Source organism: Chaetomium fimeti, assembly GCF_033439085.1.
Source record: "Chaetomium fimeti strain CBS 168.71 chromosome Unknown B0H64scaffold_2, whole genome shotgun sequence".
Classification (NCBI taxonomy): domain Eukaryota; kingdom Fungi; phylum Ascomycota; class Sordariomycetes; order Sordariales; family Chaetomiaceae; genus Chaetomium; species Chaetomium fimeti.
The window spans coordinates 2,675,524-2,694,957 of NW_026944330.1; the positions used below are offsets into that span (position 1 = coordinate 2,675,524).

At 56.5% G+C, this 19,434-nt stretch overlaps 6 protein-coding genes across 6 annotated transcripts; 1 reads left to right on the forward strand and 5 right to left on the reverse strand.

The window, feature by feature from the left end:
* Positions 1–42: 42 nt before the first annotated feature.
* B0H64DRAFT_336585 (NPL4 family-domain-containing protein) lies at positions 43–2,721 on the reverse strand. The gene is made up of 4 exons (XM_062801150.1): positions 2,459–2,721; positions 2,279–2,403; positions 728–2,201; positions 43–643 (listed from the first exon to the last, which is right to left on the reverse strand). Exons 1-4 carry the CDS (start codon positions 2,540–2,542, stop codon positions 314–316), a joined length of 2,013 nt encoding a protein of 670 aa, XP_062662525.1. The 5' UTR covers positions 2,543–2,721; the 3' UTR covers positions 43–313.
* A 156-nt stretch (positions 2,722–2,877) lies between these two features.
* On the forward strand, positions 2,878–4,302 carry B0H64DRAFT_472204 (Pre protein translocase subunit Sec66-domain-containing protein). The gene is made up of 3 exons (XM_062807925.1): positions 2,878–3,220; positions 3,293–3,594; positions 3,647–4,302. Exons 1-3 carry the CDS (start codon positions 3,115–3,117, stop codon positions 3,959–3,961), a joined length of 723 nt encoding a protein of 240 aa, XP_062662526.1. The 5' UTR covers positions 2,878–3,114; the 3' UTR covers positions 3,962–4,302.
* B0H64DRAFT_386880 (uncharacterized protein) lies at positions 4,303–4,999 on the reverse strand. Its single transcript, XM_062803175.1, has one exon. It carries the CDS (start codon positions 4,901–4,903, stop codon positions 4,484–4,486), a length of 420 nt encoding a protein of 139 aa, XP_062662527.1. The 5' UTR covers positions 4,904–4,999; the 3' UTR covers positions 4,303–4,483.
* A 679-nt stretch (positions 5,000–5,678) lies between these two features.
* B0H64DRAFT_87903 (origin recognition complex subunit 3 N-terminus-domain-containing protein) lies at positions 5,679–8,328 on the reverse strand. Its single transcript, XM_062808922.1, has 6 exons — positions 8,220–8,328; positions 7,918–8,151; positions 7,767–7,843; positions 7,476–7,704; positions 7,274–7,419; positions 5,679–7,215 (listed from the first exon to the last, which is right to left on the reverse strand). Exons 1-6 carry the CDS (start codon positions 8,268–8,270, stop codon positions 5,796–5,798), a joined length of 2,157 nt encoding a protein of 718 aa, XP_062662528.1. The 5' UTR covers positions 8,271–8,328; the 3' UTR covers positions 5,679–5,795.
* A 1,083-nt stretch (positions 8,329–9,411) lies between these two features.
* Positions 9,412–11,480, reverse strand: B0H64DRAFT_439426 (uncharacterized protein; the record flags this gene model as incomplete). The annotated part of the gene is made up of 6 exons (XM_062806426.1): positions 9,412–9,444; positions 9,501–9,965; positions 10,029–10,259; positions 10,313–10,649; positions 10,734–11,202; positions 11,291–11,480. 6 exons carry the CDS (start codon positions 11,478–11,480, stop codon positions 9,412–9,414), a joined length of 1,725 nt encoding a protein of 574 aa, XP_062662529.1.
* Positions 11,481–12,306: 826 nt separating this feature from the next.
* Positions 12,307–19,318, reverse strand: B0H64DRAFT_87917 (Sec63 Brl domain-containing protein). Its single transcript, XM_062808923.1, has one exon. The coding sequence runs from the start codon at positions 19,021–19,023 to the stop codon at positions 12,391–12,393; it is 6,633 nt and encodes a 2,210-aa protein (XP_062662530.1). The 5' UTR covers positions 19,024–19,318; the 3' UTR covers positions 12,307–12,390.
* Between the last annotated feature and the right edge of the window lie 116 nt (positions 19,319–19,434).

Below are 19,434 nucleotides of genomic sequence, written 5' to 3' on the forward strand. Positions count from 1 at the left end.
CCAACACTGGACACGAGGTATCACAATGGAGGAACGAATAATGGATAAATCATCGCTTGGGTTGTTTCGTGAATAAGGAGCCCGTTATCATTCATGCACCCGTCAAGCAAGTAACCACCACGGTTCCCTTGTAATCGTCTATTACCTAGCCACACCCCAACTCCAAGCCCGTAGTATCCATCATGTCCGTCCCCCCTTCTTCCCTTGGTGGTCCGTATCCTCTAAGTCACGAAACCCAGCCTCTTTCCGAGCATGCCCACGCCCAACCCTACGCAAACCACTCTCTCCATGGTCCAAACCGGTTCCTCGTAAACTAAGCCGGGTCGTCCTCGCGGCGGGGTCCGTTCAGCCTGACAGCAGCAAAACGCTTAGCAAGGGGTTCTCGGGCGTCGTCATTGGGATACGAGGAAGAGGAAGAAGAAGCGGCGGCACCGTCGCCGAGTTGGCCGCCCCCACTCCCGCTCCCGCTCCCGTTGCCGACGACGACGGCCGCGTCCTCGGACTGGCGGGGGCGCTTGGGAAGTCTCTCACCAGTGGATTGCAGGATCATGTGCAGCGTTTTCCACCCCGTGGTCGACCGCAGCTGGAAGGACTCGGCCAGGTCGTGCTGGGTGGCGACCCGGCAGAGGAGGGCTTCTTCTTCCTGGGTTTGGGGAGGTTGACGTTAGTAAGGGATGGTTGGTTGTGGGGTGAGTGGAATGGTGGGAGGGAGGGGAGGTATGCATACCTTGGCCAGAACGCCCATGGCGTGGATGTAGCAAAGGAGGTGGAAGTCAGAGACGTTGATGCTGTCGTCCTTTTGGTTCACCTTCAACGCCTTGGCAACGGCCGAGACTTCCTGTGCCTCGCCGACGTACTCTCTGTTTTCGATGGGGAATGCAATGTTGTTGAAGACTGGTTTCGGCGCTTCGGGGAACCCGTGGGTGAGGGTGACGAAGAGATATTCGACGGGGAATGCTGGCTTAGCGTTTTCCTGTACATTGGCGCCATACTCGTTGATTCGGCGGTAGAACACCTCAGGGATGTACCGCGTCCTGCTCGTCGAGCCGTCGTCCTCTTCCTCCTCGCGGACGAGCATCTGGGTAGGGTCAGCCGAAGGCTCGACAATGTCTGCCCTAACCATTTCGACAGCGTCATTCGACATCTGGTACGACGAGATGGAAATCTCGCCCTTTTCATTGCCCGAGATGATACAGGTGACGAAGTTGGAGCCGAACCGGCCGGTATCGCTCCATTTGCTCGGCTTGGGATGTTGGGCTTGCATCCTCGCAGCAAATACAACCTCCTGAGAGGCGAGGAAATAGGAGTCGGCGTGGCGCTTGCAGACGGCACTACCATCTCCCATGCCTGCGTCGATGAGATCCGTCCAGATCACGCCGATCTGTTCTAATCCGCAGAGCCTGGCAATGGTATTGATCTCTTCCTGGTTCTCCCACGCGTTGAGCGAAACCCCGTCCATCTCGTCGACTTGAGGGGGTTCATAAATGGCCTCGACCACGGCCTTGATGCCGAGCGGTACCACATCGTATTCCATGTATTTGCCGTAAAGAATGCCCAAACGTTGCGATCCAGTCCGTCGCCAGGCGTCCAGGAACTTATCTATAATCTGTGGCGAGGCGAACTCGACGTGATCGACCGTACGGAACTGCTGTGGCTGGAGTGTGATAGCACTCGGCTGGCACTTTGTACAGATGCCTTCGGGCCACTCGGGATGTCCCGAGGGACAGTCGCGCTTCACCCGGTAGTAGGGCTCGACAAGTGGAGGAATGAAGGAGCTCCCAAGTTCTGGCTTGTTTGTCGCTGAGTTGGTCTTCCGCATGTAGGCGTGCACCGACATGTATTTGATCTTCTTCTCTTCGAGATACTGGGCGTTGAAAGGGTCCAAGGGCATGCAGTAGTCGCACATGCCTTTCGCCCCATGGCGACACATCTTGTTATCCCTTTTCCTTGGAATCTTGCCATCTTGCCTGTCTAGCCTGTCGTCAAGCGGAGATTGCCTGACTACCTCCCAAGGGTTCTTGATCCGTTCGGCAGATGTGTTGGGCGGCGGGTCGATCGGGTGGTCTTCGGTCGGCAAAATCGGTTTTCCGTTGAGCCGGTTTGTGGATGACTGGAGTGACGTTGGTAGACCATCGCTTACTGTCCCGCCATTTGTCACAGATTCTTGGTGCTGGTAGCTGACGAAGACGAGGTCGCCGTGGCTATTCCGCAGGTGTTAGTCTTGATGGTCCGTATTGCACTCCCTCGACACCTCGCAAGCAAGAGCGGGAACCCGTGCCTTAACCCAACTTGGGTGATTTTGAACTTAGCGATTTCCCCAATCTTCTTCGCGTCGCCGCCGTTGGGATGATTCGAGAGGGTAATGGATTTTGGATCGACGGTCGGAGGGAGCTGTGGGACAAGCTGCGAGACTGTTAGCCTCGAGATGGTGGAACGAGAGAACCCGTCCTTTAATCACCTTGGTAACAAGTTCGCCAAATGTATCGTCCTTCTCCACCGTCAGGCGGAACATGCCATCGGGAGAGCGCAGTCGTAACAGCATGGCGAAGGCGGGATGGACTGCAGTTAGTCGATATTGTGTGTGCCGGGTCTTTTGTATTTTGGATTTTTATTGCGTGATGAAATAAATAGTTTAGAGCTGGCGGGCCGTGCTCTGCACCGCGTTTCTTGAAACTTAAATGTAAAAGATAGTTCTCGAAGACTGGGCCCTCAACAGACGCCTTCGTCATTCATCAAGCTGCCTAGATAGAGCTGCCCCTCCGCCCCACCCTCAGCTGTGCTCGCACAAAGATACCGTGTAGATGCATATCGTGGGGGAGTACTCGGTACAGTCATATCAACCGACCGGGCCCCAGCGGCACAGGCCCCTTGTCCCCTGTCGAGTTGTCGGCTGCCAAGACTCAAAAGTTGTCAAGCTGTTCTTTCGGACCTTGCCTTGTTCGGCAGGGCACATGCAGGCCACCTTTACAGTTGACAGTTGCACACAGACCTCGACCTCGCAACGACTCGGCCAAAACCTTGCCTTTGTACCTCGCGACACGGTGCCAGCCCCGACACTTTCAGACCGCGCTCCTCCTCACTCTTTAGGGAATAAGGGAATACTCCAGAAACACCATGTTCGACATCGATTGGCGGGGGCTGCTGTTGCCCCTGGCATACCTGGGAGTGCTGGTCGGCACTTTCGTGACATTCTCGCGAGTCTACCGCAAGAGGAAAGCGTGTATGTTTTGACATGATTGCCGGCTGCGAGCAATGCAATCATCATATGGATGCTAACAATGCGCTTTTCTAGTCGAGAGCGCTAACCTTGCTCCGTGGTTCGGGCCGCATCTCCAACGCAACATCTACCTGTCGCTGCTGCATATGGAACCCGAGGAGGGGTCCGAGAAGGCGCCCAAGGTCCCCGACAGCGTGATCCGGGCCGCGCTCCTCAGGCGCGCCGTTGAGGACATCCACCGCATCATCCAAATCCGTACCGCCAAGCAAGCCTGCAGCTCATTGCTGCAACGGGGGAGCGTCGGCGATGACCTGTGGCAACGGTTCCAACGCGCCGAGAAGGAGATGGAGGAGGAGCTACGGGATGTTGTGATGGAGGTACGGACCACCCCCAATGCCAAATCAATTGCCGCGCTAACAAGCACAACAGGCCAACGCGCTCGTCCCGAATTGGGGCCAAATAATCTTCCAGTCCGCCAACGAGATCGCGGCCAACAAGGCGCTGCGGGACCGGATTGACGAGATCGAGGCACAGACGGAGAACGACAAGGAGTGGTGGGAGAAGCGGCGGACCAACATCAAGACCGAGTTCATGAAGGAGCTGGAGGCGGAGGAGGAGGGGTCGGAGAAGGGCCAGACCAAGGCCAGCTTGGCCGGCAGCGAGGACGAGCCCGTTCTGGTGGAGACAGACACCCCGTCAGCCACCCCATCAGGGGCTTCCAAGAAGAAGGGCGGTAAGAAATAGAGTTCTGCGGGGGGCCACCGGAAGGGGCGAAAGCGAGTGCGCGCTCGGGCGTAGCGTTGTATAGTAAAAGGGGTAGTAGGGTGCCTGGGCCGTCGACAGCATCGTGTATGGCGTTGGGTGGGACATAGGGTTTTGCCTTGGGTTGTTTTTATTCAGTGGTTGAACGATGGCAGTTGTTTTGTTGGTGTGCCTACCTATTTTAAAGAGATGGTTGGGTAGGGTGTCTGTTTACTTTAATGAGCATGCCCCAAGTATATATGATGCTCATCCCGGCCTGTCAATTACATTCACGATCTGACTATCGAGGCCCAACCAAGGCAATTAACTTGTCAAACCGCGTCCTCCGTTATTTTTGGGGGGTTTGAAAATCAACCCTTTTTTACCACTAGCCATCGCTAACCGTGATTGATGCATCCCATCTCCAAGCCAACACGAACAACACCAACAACCACGCTCGCTCACTTTAAGATGCCATCCATCCATAAACAAAAAAAGAAACCCCAACACCCAACACTCCAAACCTCAATACCACCCCATCTTACTCCTCACCTCCTCCACCTCATCCCCATCCCCACCACCCCCATTCCCACCCCCGCGTTCCTCCCTCTCCCTCCTCGCCGCCTCCAAAATCTCCGCCTCCGTCCTCCCCAGCACCTCCACCACCCCCCTCTCAATCAGCTCCCCAATCGGCGTCTCACACCCCCGCAGCCCGATAAACCGCCCCAGCTTCCGCCTCTTCTCCTCCAGCCCCAAGCCGGGGGGCCAGGCCACGGGGCACGGGTACTGGCGGGTCCAGCGGCAGGGGGTGCGCTGGTGGTAGAAGTGGGCGAGGGCGTCGAGCTGGTCGTCGGTCAGCAGCCAGAAGGCGAGCAAGGTCCGCGGGAAGGCCGGGTGGATCGTGCCTGTGGTGAGTTGGACGAGCGGGGCGAGTTGGAGCGACATTTGTGTGAGCTTGGCTTGGAAGGCGGGGTTTTGGGCTGCGCGGCGCGTGCCGAAGGCGGTGGTGGTGGTGGTGGTAGTGGAAGTGGTGGTGGTGGTGGAGAGGGTTGGGGAGGGGGGAAGATGAGGGGAGCTGGGGGTGGGAGGGGGGAAGCCGTCGGGTTGTTGGTGGGATGGGTGCTCCATTTTGGCGGTGGTTTTTGTTGTGGTTGTGGTTTGTTGGACGGTGTGCTCTGGTGATGCTTGAACTCAACTCGGAGGTGGCTTGATATCCGAGTTGTGGTCAGAGTGACGAGAGCAGCGTGTAATTGATATTATTATAGAGGTCTCCTTTCAAAGTGGGAGACTAAAGACTTGTTGATGTGGATGAGCCGGGACAGGAAGAGAAGTGAAACTGAGAGAGAAAAGCTGTAGTTATGCTGGCTGGACAAAGCCGGTCTTGTAAAGAAAGATGCTGCCAGCAGCAGAATATAGTAATCTCTTCCGGAGTTGGGCTATTGTCTTTACACAACAGACAAACGACTCTCGTTGGTGGAATGCTGAATGACACTGGATAGCGGAAAACGTCACCAACTTCGGCGGGGCGTCTCATGCTCTTGTAAGTGCTCACAGTGGAGAGCCGGTCCTTTGGGAAGCCGCTCCTTTCTCCAAAATCGGACATCTACCCGTCCATATCTTTGTCCCTCTGCTGCTATCTTTGGGTGGGTGAGACATCTTTAACTCCTCGGCCCGCCTTTGACCGTTCTGAGAACAACCAAGACATTGTCTAGGACGGGCATGAAGGAGCATTCCAAAGATACCTCCCGCCGCTCCCGAATTCCCAACAATACATTCTCAACAGCAACAGTATTGTCGGGGGGTTATTGTCGGGGACGCTGGTCCGGATCCGGTTGGCCTACAGCCACTTCAACTTGGCAACGTGATCAGCCTTCTTTTTGCTCTGCTTCACAAAGCCCATCATCCTGAGCTCTGCCATGCCGCGGTAGAAGTGGACGAGGGCCGACCGCTCGTCAAGCCCGACGTCAGACTCCTCGCCAACAAGGGCGTAGTATGCCGACCACAGATCTGCCACGTTGATGAGCGCGCCGGCCTCTAGATAGAGGTGGTACAAGATGGACGTGGCGGGCAGTGTCGACCCAAGCCCGCCGTTCGCTCTGCCACAACACGCACAAGCGAGGTAGTCGTGCGGGCGGGAGAGGGCGCGGCCGAAGGTGGCGCCCGGGCGGGGGACAAAGACGTCGCGGTAGGGTGACTTGGAGTCGAAGACCCAAACCTCGTGAAGAAAGAGATTGTCAACCGGGTCGCATTGTAAAGCCTGGGACAAGAGGCCCAACAAAGCGTCGATGGCGTTGGTGAAGGCTTTGTCTTCCTCGGACAGGGTTGCCGAGTCCCGGCTGAGCTGGACTTTCTGCGCAACGACGGTGGTGCGCATGACTCTGCTTTGAGCGCTGTATTTGCTTTTGAGGGCGGTGCCGTTACCCTTTTTAGTGCGCTCCATTAGGCCGTCAACTTCGTCTCGGAGGTCTGTTAACGACGTCACGAAATCCTCGGCATCCGACTCCCAGCCTTCGAGGCCTAGTTCTGAGTTTCCGGCTTGAACGGCGCTTAGCAAGCGGTCGATAAGTGATAGGAACTCGTCCGGGCCCTGCCGCTTCACGGCGTCTTCCAGAGGAACCGTCCCGGACGATTGATCGATATCGATACCATCGCCTAGGGCGAGGATGTAGAGGTCCGTGAAGGAAGTTGAGCTCAGGCCGGTGGATGTCAGAAGATGCAGTGCGCGTAAGAGACGCAGCAGATACGCCTGTCGCTTCTCCTCCTGCTCTAGAATCTGTCCAACTAGATAGTCATCATCCTCAATCAAGGATTGCGCGTGGTTTAGCTGTCTTGCGTCGACCGCGGCCTCGGTCTCGGCCTTGAAGGAGTCGAGGGTCCGGACAGCTTCGATGTGCTCCGGCTGCAGGAGCTTGCGGTCCAAGCTGTCATGGCTGGCAAGCAGCACGCTGAGCGGGTTCGCGTAGAAGTGACACATGTAGGCGTATTTCAGCGAACTGATAAACACTTGGATGCCGGCAACCTGGTCCTGCTGGCGTTCGACCAGACTCCGGAGCAGCGACGGCCCGATCCTGAGTTTAGCCTGTGTTCCGGCAACAGCACTCTTGATGACGCTATCGAGGACGGAGTTGGCCTGCACGACGTCGAACTGGGCACCATAGAGCTGGCGGGCGGTAGATTTGAGAAGGCGGGCCTGAAACAACTCGACAGAAGTAGCAACGCCAAAGAGGAGGTCGAACTGAATGCGGCCACGCCAGGAACTAGTCGTTCAGAGTCAGTTGAGATTCTCAATCCATATGACATGGGCATGGATCATACTGGAAGAGCGTGATCAAGTCCGTCAACAAGCCGCTGTCAAACGCCTCGCTGTCCTGAAACGCGACAACGACGCGCCGCGACTGCTGCTGTTGCTGATTCAAAAACACGTGTAGCGATTCGAGGTCGTAATCGAGGTATTTCCTCCCCTGGCCAAGTCAGTCACTCTTCTCTTTCACCCGGAGACCAAGTCCAAGACACCTACACCCTGCATGACTTCGGCATCCACATCGTCATCCTCATCAGCCGCCCTCGCCGTGGCATCCCGGATGATCTTCTTCAACGCCGCCTTAAGATGCGGCGCCTCCGACGCCCGCAGTCGAACAAAGCGCGCCCGGGCCGCCGTGCAGAGCCGCTCAGCCAGCTGCTCGAACAGGAGGTCCTGGGATGCGATATTCGGGCCGGTGATGATGAAGCCTGCCGGGATCTTGTCTCTGCACGCACAAAGAATCAGTCAGTATCCAATCCCCCATACTACAGACGCCCGGAAACCTACGTCTCAACCTCAGCGGCCTGCTGCAAGAACGACGAGACCTGGTCGAGGGTGGCGCGGTTGGCTTCCCTCAGGACGTGCTAGAGGGCGTCAGCAACCAAAGACTCGACAGCTCCCCAAACACAACACAAATGTTCGGTCTAATCAATCTAACCTGAATACGGCCCTCCAGAACGGGCCACGCCGTCTCGAAGAGCTCCCTCCGTATGCGAACTGCATCGGGTCCCTCGGCACCGTTGAAGAGTGGAGGGAATGCAGGTCCGGCTTGAAGCCCCTCCTGCGGGCCCGGTGCATCTGCCTTGACAACTTTGCGCCTCTTAGTAGGACGGGCAGCTGGTTTACTACTGCTACTACTGTCTCCGGGGTTGGCGTTGAAGATGAAGGCTACCTGTTGGGGGGGTGAGTTAGTGGTCGTGGTACACTGGATGTGATGAAGTGAAGTTCGGATAAAATTACCCTGTGGTCATCCTCTTCATATGACACGTTATTATACTCATTTTCAGCCATCTTGGTGTGTTGAGTTGATGAGTCGCGGTTACGTGTTAAACACGTTGTGAAGGTTCACGCGATGCTTTCTGTCACTAGCCACTGTTTACCCTCTTACTGCGCCACTGTTTGCTCCCTAGACTGTGGCGTTAACTAGGGAGGTTCACTGACAGCTCAAAGGGCACATTTTCACCACCTCGCCCTGCTGCTGTCTTCGGGTTAATTCTGCTTTAATACTACTTATTTCACTTCGGCTGAGAAGCACCCAAAAGAAACTCATTATTTAGCTTCATATGATCGCTAGCAATTTACAACTGACTGACTGACTGACGAACTTGCTGACCGACCGCCCTCTTCACGCAGCTCCTAGTTATTTTAAGCCACCCTTTCTCCGTCCCTCTCACTTTCTCTCTCTGTCCCTCATCCGTTGTTATCCTCCTCGCACAACGAGTCACGCAGATACGAGCCTTAGCCACTTTAGGTACATGTACCTAGGAAATACCTAGAGAGATAACCCCCCCCCTACCTTCTTCCGCTCCAGCACCACCCCACACCACACAAGCAACGGCCCAGCAAGTCCTCGCCCTCGCCGCTTCTCTAAATAAGGTAGCTAACTCAGTTTTGCAAAGTCCTGCTGCTGCTGGTGCCACTACTGTGCTTTTTATACACTTCCAGGTTCCATCCGGTCCCTATCTATCGCTCACTCCTCGCCATCAAGGACAAACCACACCAGGTCCTAATAAGGAATGTCAGGAATGTCTGTGAAAAGAGTAGCAAAGGAACGACGGGATAAAGATAGGTAGTCAATGCCCGCAAAAAAGGGAAAAACGAAAAAGCACGGACGCCTGTATTTGACTGAACCAGAACACCCACCCCAGAGACCCGGATTCCGACGCAAAGAACTGCCCATGTGCAAAAAAAGAAAAGAAAAGGAAAGTTGATAGATGGATGGATGGTTGTATCCTTCCTAGTTTTACAAAAGCCCCAGGATTTCAATCGATTCCTGCCCCGTAGCTGCTAGTTGTGCTGGTCGGTTGGCTAGGCAAGCCCACGTCGAGGTGGCTCAGGCCCGATGAAATGGGGGAACCGCCGTCGCGAAGCATTGCCGACGTAGGGCTTAATTCCAATCTCAGCTTCACCATCTAAGGCGAGACAAACTCGTCTATGCGGATGCCTCGACAGCCTCAGCGGCCTTCTTTAGATGGGTCAGCTTAAAACGCCAGTGAAGAATACCAGAGATTAGAGCCCTACCTCTTCAGTAGCCGGCTTCTCCTCAGCAGCCTCGGACGCAGCCTCGTCAGATTTAGCTGCCTCCTTGGACTCATCCTTGGCGTCGTCTTTGGGCGCCTCCTCGGCCTCCTTGGCCGCCTCGCTCTTCTTGTTGACGCCGTTGGCCTTTGCAGGCGCCTTGGAAGTGCCATTCACCTCCGCAGTCGGGGTCCCGTCGACAGCCAGCAACTTATTCCACTTGTCTAGCAGGACCTGCGAGCGCGACTTGAAATTGAACTCGTCCTCTTTGGGGATGTTGTCCAGCTTCAGGATCGCCTTGAGCACCTTGTTGATTTTGGTCGACCGGATGATGCTGACTTCCAGGTCGGGGAACCCCTCGAGCTTGGTGACGTAGTCCGACATCAACTTCATCTCGTCCTCCTTGGGCTCTTGATCCCTCGTAAGCAGACCCTTCTGGATCTTGTGCCTGAGGAACAGAACCTCTTTCTACACGCTGTGTTAGTTGTCTCTTGCCCAATTTCCGGCGTTGCAAGTGCTCGTCAAACATACCGACTTCCTGACGTGCTTATCCTCGGCCGAGAGCTCCGGCTCCTTAGCAGCTGCCGCCTCCTCCGCCTTCTTATCATCCGCGTCCTTCTTCTTTGACTTGGACTTTGCGCTCTTGGAGTCGGTCGCCTTGGTCGATTTCGGCGTAGCCGTCGCGCCATTGGCTGCTTTGGGCGTCGCGCTCGTTGTGAGCTTGATCTTGGGCTTCTTGACCGAATCCGAACGCCGCGGTGTCTGGTGAGGTTAGTGGCTGTGCATGACTCTGACGGCTTAGTAGGGAAACTCACTTCGGCGCTGTCTTCAGCCTTCCTCTTCTTAGCCTTCTTATCCTTGGCCGGCGTTTCGTCAACCTCGGGGGCATCCTCCATATCCACATCGTCGCCATCCTCGCTGACAGCCTTGGACTTCTTGCCCTTGGGTGTCGCCGCCTTAGCCGCCTTGGCTTTCTCCTGCTCGATGAGCTCTTCCTGGTAGTTCTGGAGCACCTCCTTGTAGTATGACAGAGGGTGGTTCTCTGACGCCAGGTGATGCGCAGCCTGCAGCGTCTTCCTCATCTTGTCCAATTTGGCGTCCAGGACCGTCTCGGGATCAAGCTTGATCAACTCGGTATTCGGCACCCAGCCGCTAGAGCTCTAGGTTAGCGTCCAAAGCCTGCAGGGAACGCAATGGGGAAGACCAATGCCAGGGTAAACGGAAAAGGGGGCTCACAATTCGTTTGTGTGGAGGTACATGACCGGGAATGTCCGGTCGGCGATATTCTTGCCCCCGTCGGCGTAGTCCTCGCGGTAGGTGCCATCGGCGCGCTTTGCCGTGACGGGTCGCGACTTCAGCAGCGATGCCGGCAGCATGTCCTCGTCGCAGATGATGACGGGCCATTGCGGGAACCCCTTGAGCTTGACGAAATAATGGTCACCGGGCTCCGCATCCAGGTTCAGCATGCGCGGCTTCGACGCCTTCTTGTTCAGCTTCTTGCCCTTCGCGGCACCACCGCCAATTGACTTGCGCCGTGACTTGGACTTATCGGCCTCTCCACCGGCGGCGGATTGATCGGCTTGCTCTGCCTCTGCGGGTTCGCCGGCGTCGGCAGCCTGCGGCGCAGGCTCGGATGGGGCGGCAGCGTCTGCCATCTCGACGTCGGACTTGTCTTCGTTTTGCTCGGCGGGCTTCTCGGCGGATGCTGCGCGGGTGAGGATAGAATGGTTAGTAAAAGAAACTGTGACACGCGCGAGGATGCGGTCTGTGCAAAGGGGTAGGGTAGGTGTTACCTTCAGAGTCTTTCTTCGGTTCCGCAGCGGCAGGCTCAGCCCCAGACTCGGCGACGGCCTTGGCTTCGGTGGCAGGAGCATCCTTCATCTCGGCATCGGCAGTGTCTTTCTTGGTCGCGTCCTCCTTGGTCTCAACGGCAGGCGGCGCGCCCTCGGCCGGGGGTGTGGTTTGACCTTTCTCGCCAGACATGGTGTCGCGAGGTGGCGATGTGATGTCAGCACGCGACTGATGGAGGTGTTTGGCGTGCAAAGGTAGAAAGTCGACGCGTTCTTCGCGTAAATGTGGGCCAGAGGCTACGTGCTTCTCACCCGGTTACGCGTAGTGATGAAAGTTGATGGGATGCGCTGATGGGGGGTGCGGGTCACAATGCGCAGGCGCTAGACAATGGGGATGGGAGGTTGCGCCGAAGATGCAGATGGAGAGCATCCGTGAAGGAAAGAGAAATTATTTGAGGGCAGCACACGAGTTGGTTGGTCCGAGCGTCTTGGCGAGGGAGCAGTCTCCTTGGTTCTATGAAAGAAACGGGCGGCGGAGTTGTGGAGGGGGAGGAGCTGGGCTTTTGGCTGCGGGCGTGCGTCAGATCCACGACGCCAACGACCACCCGCGCACCCGCGCCCCCCTTCACCCCCTCCCAACGCCAATGTTCACCAACCCGCCAAAGACACGAGCTGGTCAAAGAACACCCCATCTTGTTCCAACAACTGTTTAACACGAAAACAACCTCTCCCAAAGTCCACCACCATGACCACCATCTCTCTATCAAATCTGCTGCTCCCCCCTCCCCCGTGGTTCCAGGTCCCCCCGATTCTTTGCCACTTTCCGGGCGAGGTGTCCGAGGCTGGCAACACCCGACACAACCCGGCACGGATGCCTGCTCCCCATGGCTGATCACAACAAGCCGAGACCCCACACCGCTTCTCGGTTCAGCCTGATGATGTCGTCCACCTCTTCCAAGAACCGCCCGCTGGCGAGCCGTGGGTTGGGAATGAAAGAAAACAAAAAATGCAGCATTTTGAATTGCCCCGTCCAACTCCGTTGTGTACCGTACAGCTGTCCAAAACCCCATCTCTTCTCTCTTGACACACCCGTTTCCACCACGTTACTCCTCATCCTCCTCCTCCTCCTCGCTCTCGTCCACATCCATCCCCTCCTCGACCATGACCGAGAAAGTAGGCGCCTGATCGACCCCGACATAGCTGTCGCTCATCAAGAACAGGTTCAGGTCGTGGCGCCCGGGCGTGGGCACCGTGTATTCTAGCTTGAGGTTGAGCTCCCGGCCGACCGTGACCCGCTTGATGGCGAGCAGCGTCTTGGAGCTCTCCTCGCCAACCACAAGCCACCAGTTCTCCGACTTCTTGGCCGGGTAGAACGGCGCGTGCACCGTGGGATCGAACTCCTCGTCCTCCTCCACCTCGCGCTCGATGTGGATCTTGAGGTACGCCGGCTCGCCCGCGCGGATGTTCTCCTTGTCCTCGACGTCGAACTCGAGCGAGATGTCCGGGTACTTGGAGTTTGTGAAGTTGGCCGCCTGCGCGAGCTGTGCCTGAGAGAGGCCGAGGTCGTTGACGAGCGAGCCGTAGTCGGCGTTCTCCTCGGGGTTCATCTTCTCCATAAAGTCAAAGATGTCATTGATTTCGTACTTGTTCGCCACCTTGACCACCTCTGGCGTGAAGTTGGGAATCTGCTTCAGCGGGCTGTCGCGATCCCACATGGCCTGCACCACCATCTGCGACATTTCCATAGCATTCATCGCGTTCAGATGGCCTTCGGACGAGAGGATATCGACAACGGCGCTTAGTAGGCTGAGGAGTTTGGTCAGGATGACCTCCTGGTCCTTGGCGAGGTCAATCGGCAAGTTCATCCTCGAGAAGTGCGCCTGAACCAGGACGAACGCCTTGAAATGAGGCGAGTCATAAGCCACCACCGACATCTTGGCCGGAATCTTGTCGTAGATGCGCCGGAGGATGACCTCCTCGTGCCGCCGGATCTGAATCGACTCAAACTCGGTAGCCGACGTCACGATCTCCAAGATGCCCTTCAGCTTGGTCTTCTGGTTGAGCGATAGGAGGAACGTCTGCATCGTGTAGTACGAGATGTTGTAGTAGGCCGCGATCATCGCAGCGTTCTGTGGCGCAACCGCCCCGTCGTCCTCGTCCATGTCGATGATCTTGGAATCAGCCAGCTCCTTCAACGTCGCCTCGACCATGTCGGAGAGATACTGGCTCAGCCCTTCGTGCGTCGGGTCTGTCAAGCTGTAGTAGCTTGGGTTGGCAAGAAGGCGCCGGTAGAAATACGTGAATGTGGCCCAGTTGATGGCGTCTTCACCCGACTCGATCATCTTGGTGCTGATCTCCGTCACGAACGCGTCGTAGAGGTAGTTGTGAAGGTGCGACTCAACCGGTAGCGCTTCATTTAGGAACTTCTTGTAGTACTCCCTCTTCACGGCCGGAAGCATGAGGACGCCGCGGCTGCGCCCGTCCTTGGACGCCTGCACGGCCTTGCCAAACATTTGGAGGACCTCGCTTAGAGGATAGTCGACGTAACGGTGTTCCCTGCCCTCGAAGTACTGAGTACCCATGACGATGACCAGGTGTGCCGTGCAATCAAGCTCCCAGCAGACGTCGCGAGAGGCGATGAGTACTTGAATGGCACCGTTCTTGTAGAGATGCTTGACAATACGTCTGTCGCTCTGGCTCAGGGCTTCGTGGTAGTAACCCACGCCGTGAGATAGAGCCTCGGCGAGGGCTTCCTCCTGGACTCGGTCGAGAAGCTTCCGGATCTGATCGACTTCGACGTGTAGGAACCGGTCTTCGTCGTCATCCGCAAGGCAGGCCGTGAGAATATCGCGAGCCGTTGCTCTGGTCTGCTTCCGGTTCGGAACGAAAATGAGGGCCGGTTGGTCTGGCGACAACTGGGTAACAGCGAGGTATGTCGGCTTAGCCATGGCGAGCATAAGGGACGGGAAGTGAGGGATGGTGTAGGACTGAATATGCAGCTCCAGCGGCACCGGGCGCACATGCGGGCTGAAGTTGTAGATGTCATGCTTCTTGGCATCAATCCACTCGCCGACGTCGCGGGCATTGGCCAGGGAGACGCTGAGGCCGACGATCCTCATGGGGAGTTCTGTTTGTGTGCGGATGTAGTGCATCCGAGACACAATGATCTCGTAGATGTACCCCATTTGACCGCCGAGAAGATGCAGCTCATCCGCGATGAACAGCTCCACCGTCTGAACGTTCTTCCTCCGCTTCCATTGCCGGGATAGGACATCCCACTGGAGGGGAGTGGCTAGGATGAGGTCTCCTTGCTCGAGCAGCTTGAGGTCGCTGGAGGTCTCACCCGTTAGCTTCACAACGTCCTTGCCCCCACGGAGGTTTGAAAAGCGCTTTTGCCAGTCCTCAAATCGTTGATCCACAAGTTCTTGAAACGGCGCGATGTAGACTGCGCGTCCAGAGTCTTCATTCGCCCAGTGGTGCAACAAAGCAAATTCCGCGCAGACGGTCTTGCCGCTACCAGTTGGCGAGGCCACCAAGACATTGTTGTCGGTGTTGAACAGGGAATTAAAGGTCTGTGTCTGCACCTTGTTGAATTGCTGCCAGTCGGGATAAAGGGCCGCGTAGTCCTTGGCCTTGAGAGCCGACACAGGAAGGGGTTGCAAGTCGAGCAGCTCTGTATGCGGAGGGAACCGCTCCGGCAGGATGAGCTTCTGGAATGACACTGCCATGCGGGTTTCGGAGTGCATCCACCGATCGGAGATGACCGATATGAAGTAGTTGGGTGGCATCGGCTCGGAGATGGGCACCGTGAACTCGACGGTGTGCTCATTGGTCTCCGATTCAGCGTAGTCCTTGCGCAGGATGAACTGATCATGGAAGAGGATGTCCTCGCCATCACAATCCTCCACGAGGATCCAGAAGCTTTCAGACAACCCGTGAACGTCAGCGTCCCACTCGAAATTGGGGGTAATGGTAAGCTCGACACGCAGCATCGACCTTGTCATGGGTTGTACATTGGCCTGGATTTCGACCCGAGGGAACTTAGAGACGAGACCGCACACGGTCTTGCCAGCCTTTGGCAAGCCAAGCAACTCGCCCATGCGAGGAGGGTCCAGATCAAAGTAGCTGCTGAACGGGACCTCTATCCTCTCTGCTTTCCTCACAATCTCGATAGCGCAACTGGGAAACTGCCTGAGAGGTGACATGGTGGGCCACATCCTCTTCTCGGCCATTTTGCAAAGATTCAGGGCGAGCTTGGCGACAGAGGCCCAGCCCTTCTTCAGAGTAATCTCAAAGATGGCGCGGAGAATACGGCCAGCGGACTGGGTGACGTAAACCATGTCAGCCATGAGAGCCAATCCATCAAGCTTGAGGCGGGAGATGTAGGCTTGAAGAAGAACGTTGATCTTGGCCGTCGGCTCTTCGATACTCTCCTTCACGGGGATCGGAACGCGGGCGAGTATTTTGGCGAGCTCAAGCTTCTCCTCTTGACGGACGGGGATGTACTTGAACTCGCCGCTCTGAGCGAAGACGCGGAACAACTCGACGTCGTTCATGGATGGCTGGATGAGCTTGTTGTACGTGTCCATCGAAGTATGAGTGATGTAGTAGTGGGAGGCAATGCGCCCGAGCTCTGTGGATTGGACTTTGCCGGTCTTTTCGTCGTACTTGACCAAGTTGGATTTCTTCAGGACCGTCGCGGCGGAATGGATCAAGTCAACCCGCTTTTGCTCCAGCGCGCCATCGTCTTCGTACTCGGCGCCAACGCTATAAAGTCCTGGAGAACGAAGCATGCGGACGAAGAGATAAGTGTAGCCAAGCCACTCCACGCCCTCGTCGCGGCTTCGGATGTTGCCGAGAACGATTTCGGCGTTCAGGTTATCGACGAGTTTGCTCGCAAGCTGACTTTCGATCGGCAACTGCTGGTTGAGCAACGACAGATAGTATGGAATCTCGCCTTGGGTGGTGATGATGATGCCCTCACCATATTTGTCGAACTGAGGACGGCCCGCACGGCCAAGCATCTGCAGCACATCCTGGGGGCTCAGCTCGACCCAGCTACCCTTCTCTGGAGAGTAGACTTGCGTGCCCTTGATGATAACCGTATGGGCGGGCAGGTTGACACCCCAGGCAAGGGTTGCCGTGCACACCAGCACTTGGATGTGTCCACTTGCGAAGAGCTCCTCGACGTCAGTCCTGTCTTCCCGACTCATGCCGGCGTGATGGATGCCAAAACCGTAAGGTAGGATATCCTTGAGGTCGGTGTTGTTGACCGAGTTGGAAGCTTCGCTCAAGACCTCGCGGGTACCGGCATCGTGTTTGAGAATTTGGTCGATGGTTTCCATTTCCAGGGCTTTGTCGCGGATGTACTTTGCCGTCTTGGCCGTCTCCTTTCTCGAGTGCACAAACACCAGCATCTGATGGCGGTTTTGGCCAACGTGCTCGAGGACCTTCTGGTAGGTGATGTCGTTCATCGTCTTGAGCTGCTTGATAGCCTTCTTATCCGAAACGCCAATAAACTCTTGCCGCAAGGGGCATGGGCGGAATGACCCGTCAAAGTGGAACATGCCCTTTTCGAAATCAACCCGGAGGAAGCTGGCCACATCCCGGTAGTTGGGAAGTGTAGCGGACAGGCCGACGATGCGGACTGGCTCACCCGTCTGCTCGGTCTTGCGGATCGTCCTGCTGACAACGCTTTCCAGGACCGGACCACGGTCGTCGTGCAGCAGATGGATCTCGTCGATGATGATAAGGCGGACGAGGTTTGTGTATGAGATGTCGGTTGCCTTCCTCGTGATGACATCCCATTTCTCAGGGGTCGTCACAATGACCTGGGTCTCCGATATTTGCTGCTTGGTGAGTTGGCGGTCACCTGTCAGCTCTGACACCTTGATGCCGTACGGCTGCAACCTCTTCCCGAAATTTCCAACCTGCTCCTGGACAAGGGCCTTCAAGGGGGCGATGTAAACAATCTTGAACGCATCCAGATCAATCTCCCCCCGGCTATTTCTATTCTTGCCAATCTCCCGAAGGATTGTGAGCATGGCAACGTTTGTCTTGCCACTGCCTGTCGGGGCGCAGATGAGCATGTTACCGTCATCCTGGAAGGCGGAAGGATAACACTTGGATTGGATCTTGTTCAAGGACTTGGTCGTACTGAAGGGCGATTGAGCCCACTCGGGCAATTCGGAAACCGGGATGTTCAGGTCACTAGGGTCGTTCCGCGGTTTGGGTTGCGGGATGTGGACCTCCTCGTATCCCTTGAAAGTCCGCTTCGTCGTGCCGTCCGGAAGCGTGACCCTCGGGTTGGTCATGAGATGGTTCCCCTGGTCGAAGACGAGGTTCTCCAAGTTGATGAGTTTTTTAGGTTGGAGTCCCCCCACCAACTGCCCTTCGGGTTGTTCCTCCGTCTGAGGCCGCCCATCCTCAAGGGTGCTCTTGTCGATGTCCATCTTGATTTCCATCTTGGGTTTCTTCTGGCCGTCTTTGGACTTGCCATGCAGCTCGTCAAGGATCCATCGCAGCCCTTCAGAAGCCATCTCCCGCTCGATGGTGTCGCGGTCCTCCTGGCCCTCCGCCTTTGCTAGGCGCGTGAGCCACACGACCTTCTCGCGGTTTTCGATGAGCTTTTGCACGATCTCATGGTGCTCGTAGTCAAACAGCTCCATGAGGTCGTTCTCGATGTCCCGAAGCTGCTTCTCCTCGCCATCGGGTTCATCCGGCTCCCCTGATAGAATCTTCAGAGCTTGTAGGGTTTTGTCGTGCTGGGTGTGGGCATCGGGATAGAGTCGGCCGATCTGGCGTTGCAACCAGTACGCATCAATATCCCGGGCTGGGACGGAGTTTTGCTCTTCCGACTTGGCTTTTCCTTGGGGGACAGCATCGATCACCATAGCCTCGCCGTCGGCCAACCCCACCTCTTCCTCGTCGTGGTCCTCGCCTGCTTCCCCGCCCTCGGCCGTTTCTGGGAGATCCGGGAGATCTTCTTCGTCCTGGTCCTCGTCCTCCGAGGACTCGTCCCGAACGACGTCGAGCAGTCCGTCATCATCATCCTCGTTCTCAAAGTTGACAGCGACACCCTGGCGACCGTCGATTTCGTCCTCGCCGGCTCGTTGTACATCCTCCATGTCCTCGTCTTCATCCTGTGCATCGTAATCCGTAATCTTCTTCCCGAGGTTGATTAGCTCGTTGAACTGCTTTGGGTTCATCGAGACCCCCAAAATATCGTCGACTTCCTTCTTCTTATCGAAATCCTTCAGGTCGTCGTCCTTGAGATACTCTAGGGTCGCGTCGGCAGCACTGCGCACGACCTCGTGGGGAACATCGCCAAGGTGTTCTGCCACTATGGTCAAAATGAGGTTGAAGGCATCGCGGGTAGGCTGAGTCCGGGGTCGATACCGGATGCCCTCAATCAAGGCGTCGGCGCCAGACAGGATACCGCCCCCACGCGCGTCCGCCTTGCTCTTCTGCTGCTTCATATGTCGTAGAATATCGGCGCCCTCCCGCATGCTCCCTCGTTCCACATCCGGCATGGCGCCCGTCTTCTTCGTCTTTGGCGCTGCGCCCCGACCTACACGGCCACCCATTTCCTTGATGGACAAACGCCCGGCCAGCGACTCCGGATCTCCAGTGGCCTCGTCAGTCCGTCTTGTGACAAACCGACGGTCCGCCTGGAGAACCAGGTTGGACATGGCCGAGTACTTGTACTGCGAGACATCGCGCTGATAGTCGGACATCTTGGGCGGATTATTAGGGGTATCTCGGGGTCGACTGGAAATGGGATGGGATTCAGGTCGCGATGATATATATCTGCACTCGAATGTCGCCGCCGCGTCGGCTCTGCCTGCAGCTTGGTGGCGTTAATCAGTCCGACCCCACCCAAACCAGGATGTCTCTATGTCGCGGACAAGTTGTGGTTGCTGCACCGCATCGAGGGGGAAAAGTCGAGGGTGCAAAAACGAACTCAAAGAAAATTGTGATGTTGAAAAGTTGATAGTCGTCGCGTTCGCGAGTGAGGACGGGACGTTGCTGTTTGCCTGCAACTTCGCCTGGCAAGCCGGAAATTTTTGGGCAGTTGCAACAGCAAAGGCCCCTGATTGGCTGTTGTTGCGCTAGCGAGTGCGTGAGCTTTGGGAGCTCCCCGCTGT

What these genes read in the sequence shown, in the direction of transcription:
- B0H64DRAFT_87903 (XM_062808922.1), bottom strand. Translation starts at nt 8,270, where the DNA reads ATGGCTGAAAATGAGTATAATAACGTGTCATATGAAGAGGATGACCAC. An exon ending in CAGGCCGCTGAGGTTGAGAC is followed by an intron (nt 7,705 to 7,766) that starts GTAGGTTTCCGG and finishes TTGTGCGTGCAG; the next exon opens with AGACAAGATCCCGGCAGGCT. An exon ending in GACTTGATCACGCTCTTCCA is followed by an intron (nt 7,216 to 7,273) that starts GTATGATCCATG and finishes CTGAACGACTAG; the next exon opens with TTCCTGGCGTGGCCGCATTC.
- B0H64DRAFT_336585 (XM_062801150.1), bottom strand. Translation starts at nt 2,542, where the DNA reads ATGCTGTTACGACTGCGCTCTCCCGATGGCATGTTCCGCCTGACGGTG. An exon ending in TTGGCGAACTTGTTACCAAG is followed by an intron (nt 2,404 to 2,458) that starts GTGATTAAAGGA and finishes ACAGTCTCGCAG; the next exon opens with CTTGTCCCACAGCTCCCTCC. An exon ending in CCATGGGCGTTCTGGCCAAG is followed by an intron (nt 644 to 727) that starts GTATGCATACCT and finishes CCCCAAACCCAG; the next exon opens with GAAGAAGAAGCCCTCCTCTG.
- B0H64DRAFT_87917 (XM_062808923.1), bottom strand. Translation starts at nt 19,023, where the DNA reads ATGTCCGACTATCAGCGCGATGTCTCGCAGTACAAGTACTCGGCCATG.
- B0H64DRAFT_472204 (XM_062807925.1), top strand. Translation starts at nt 3,115, where the DNA reads ATGTTCGACATCGATTGGCGGGGGCTGCTGTTGCCCCTGGCATACCTG. An exon ending in CTACCGCAAGAGGAAAGCGT is followed by an intron (nt 3,221 to 3,292) that starts GTATGTTTTGAC and finishes GCGCTTTTCTAG; the next exon opens with TCGAGAGCGCTAACCTTGCT. An exon ending in TACGGGATGTTGTGATGGAG is followed by an intron (nt 3,595 to 3,646) that starts GTACGGACCACC and finishes CAAGCACAACAG; the next exon opens with GCCAACGCGCTCGTCCCGAA.
- B0H64DRAFT_386880 (XM_062803175.1), bottom strand. Translation starts at nt 4,903, where the DNA reads ATGTCGCTCCAACTCGCCCCGCTCGTCCAACTCACCACAGGCACGATC.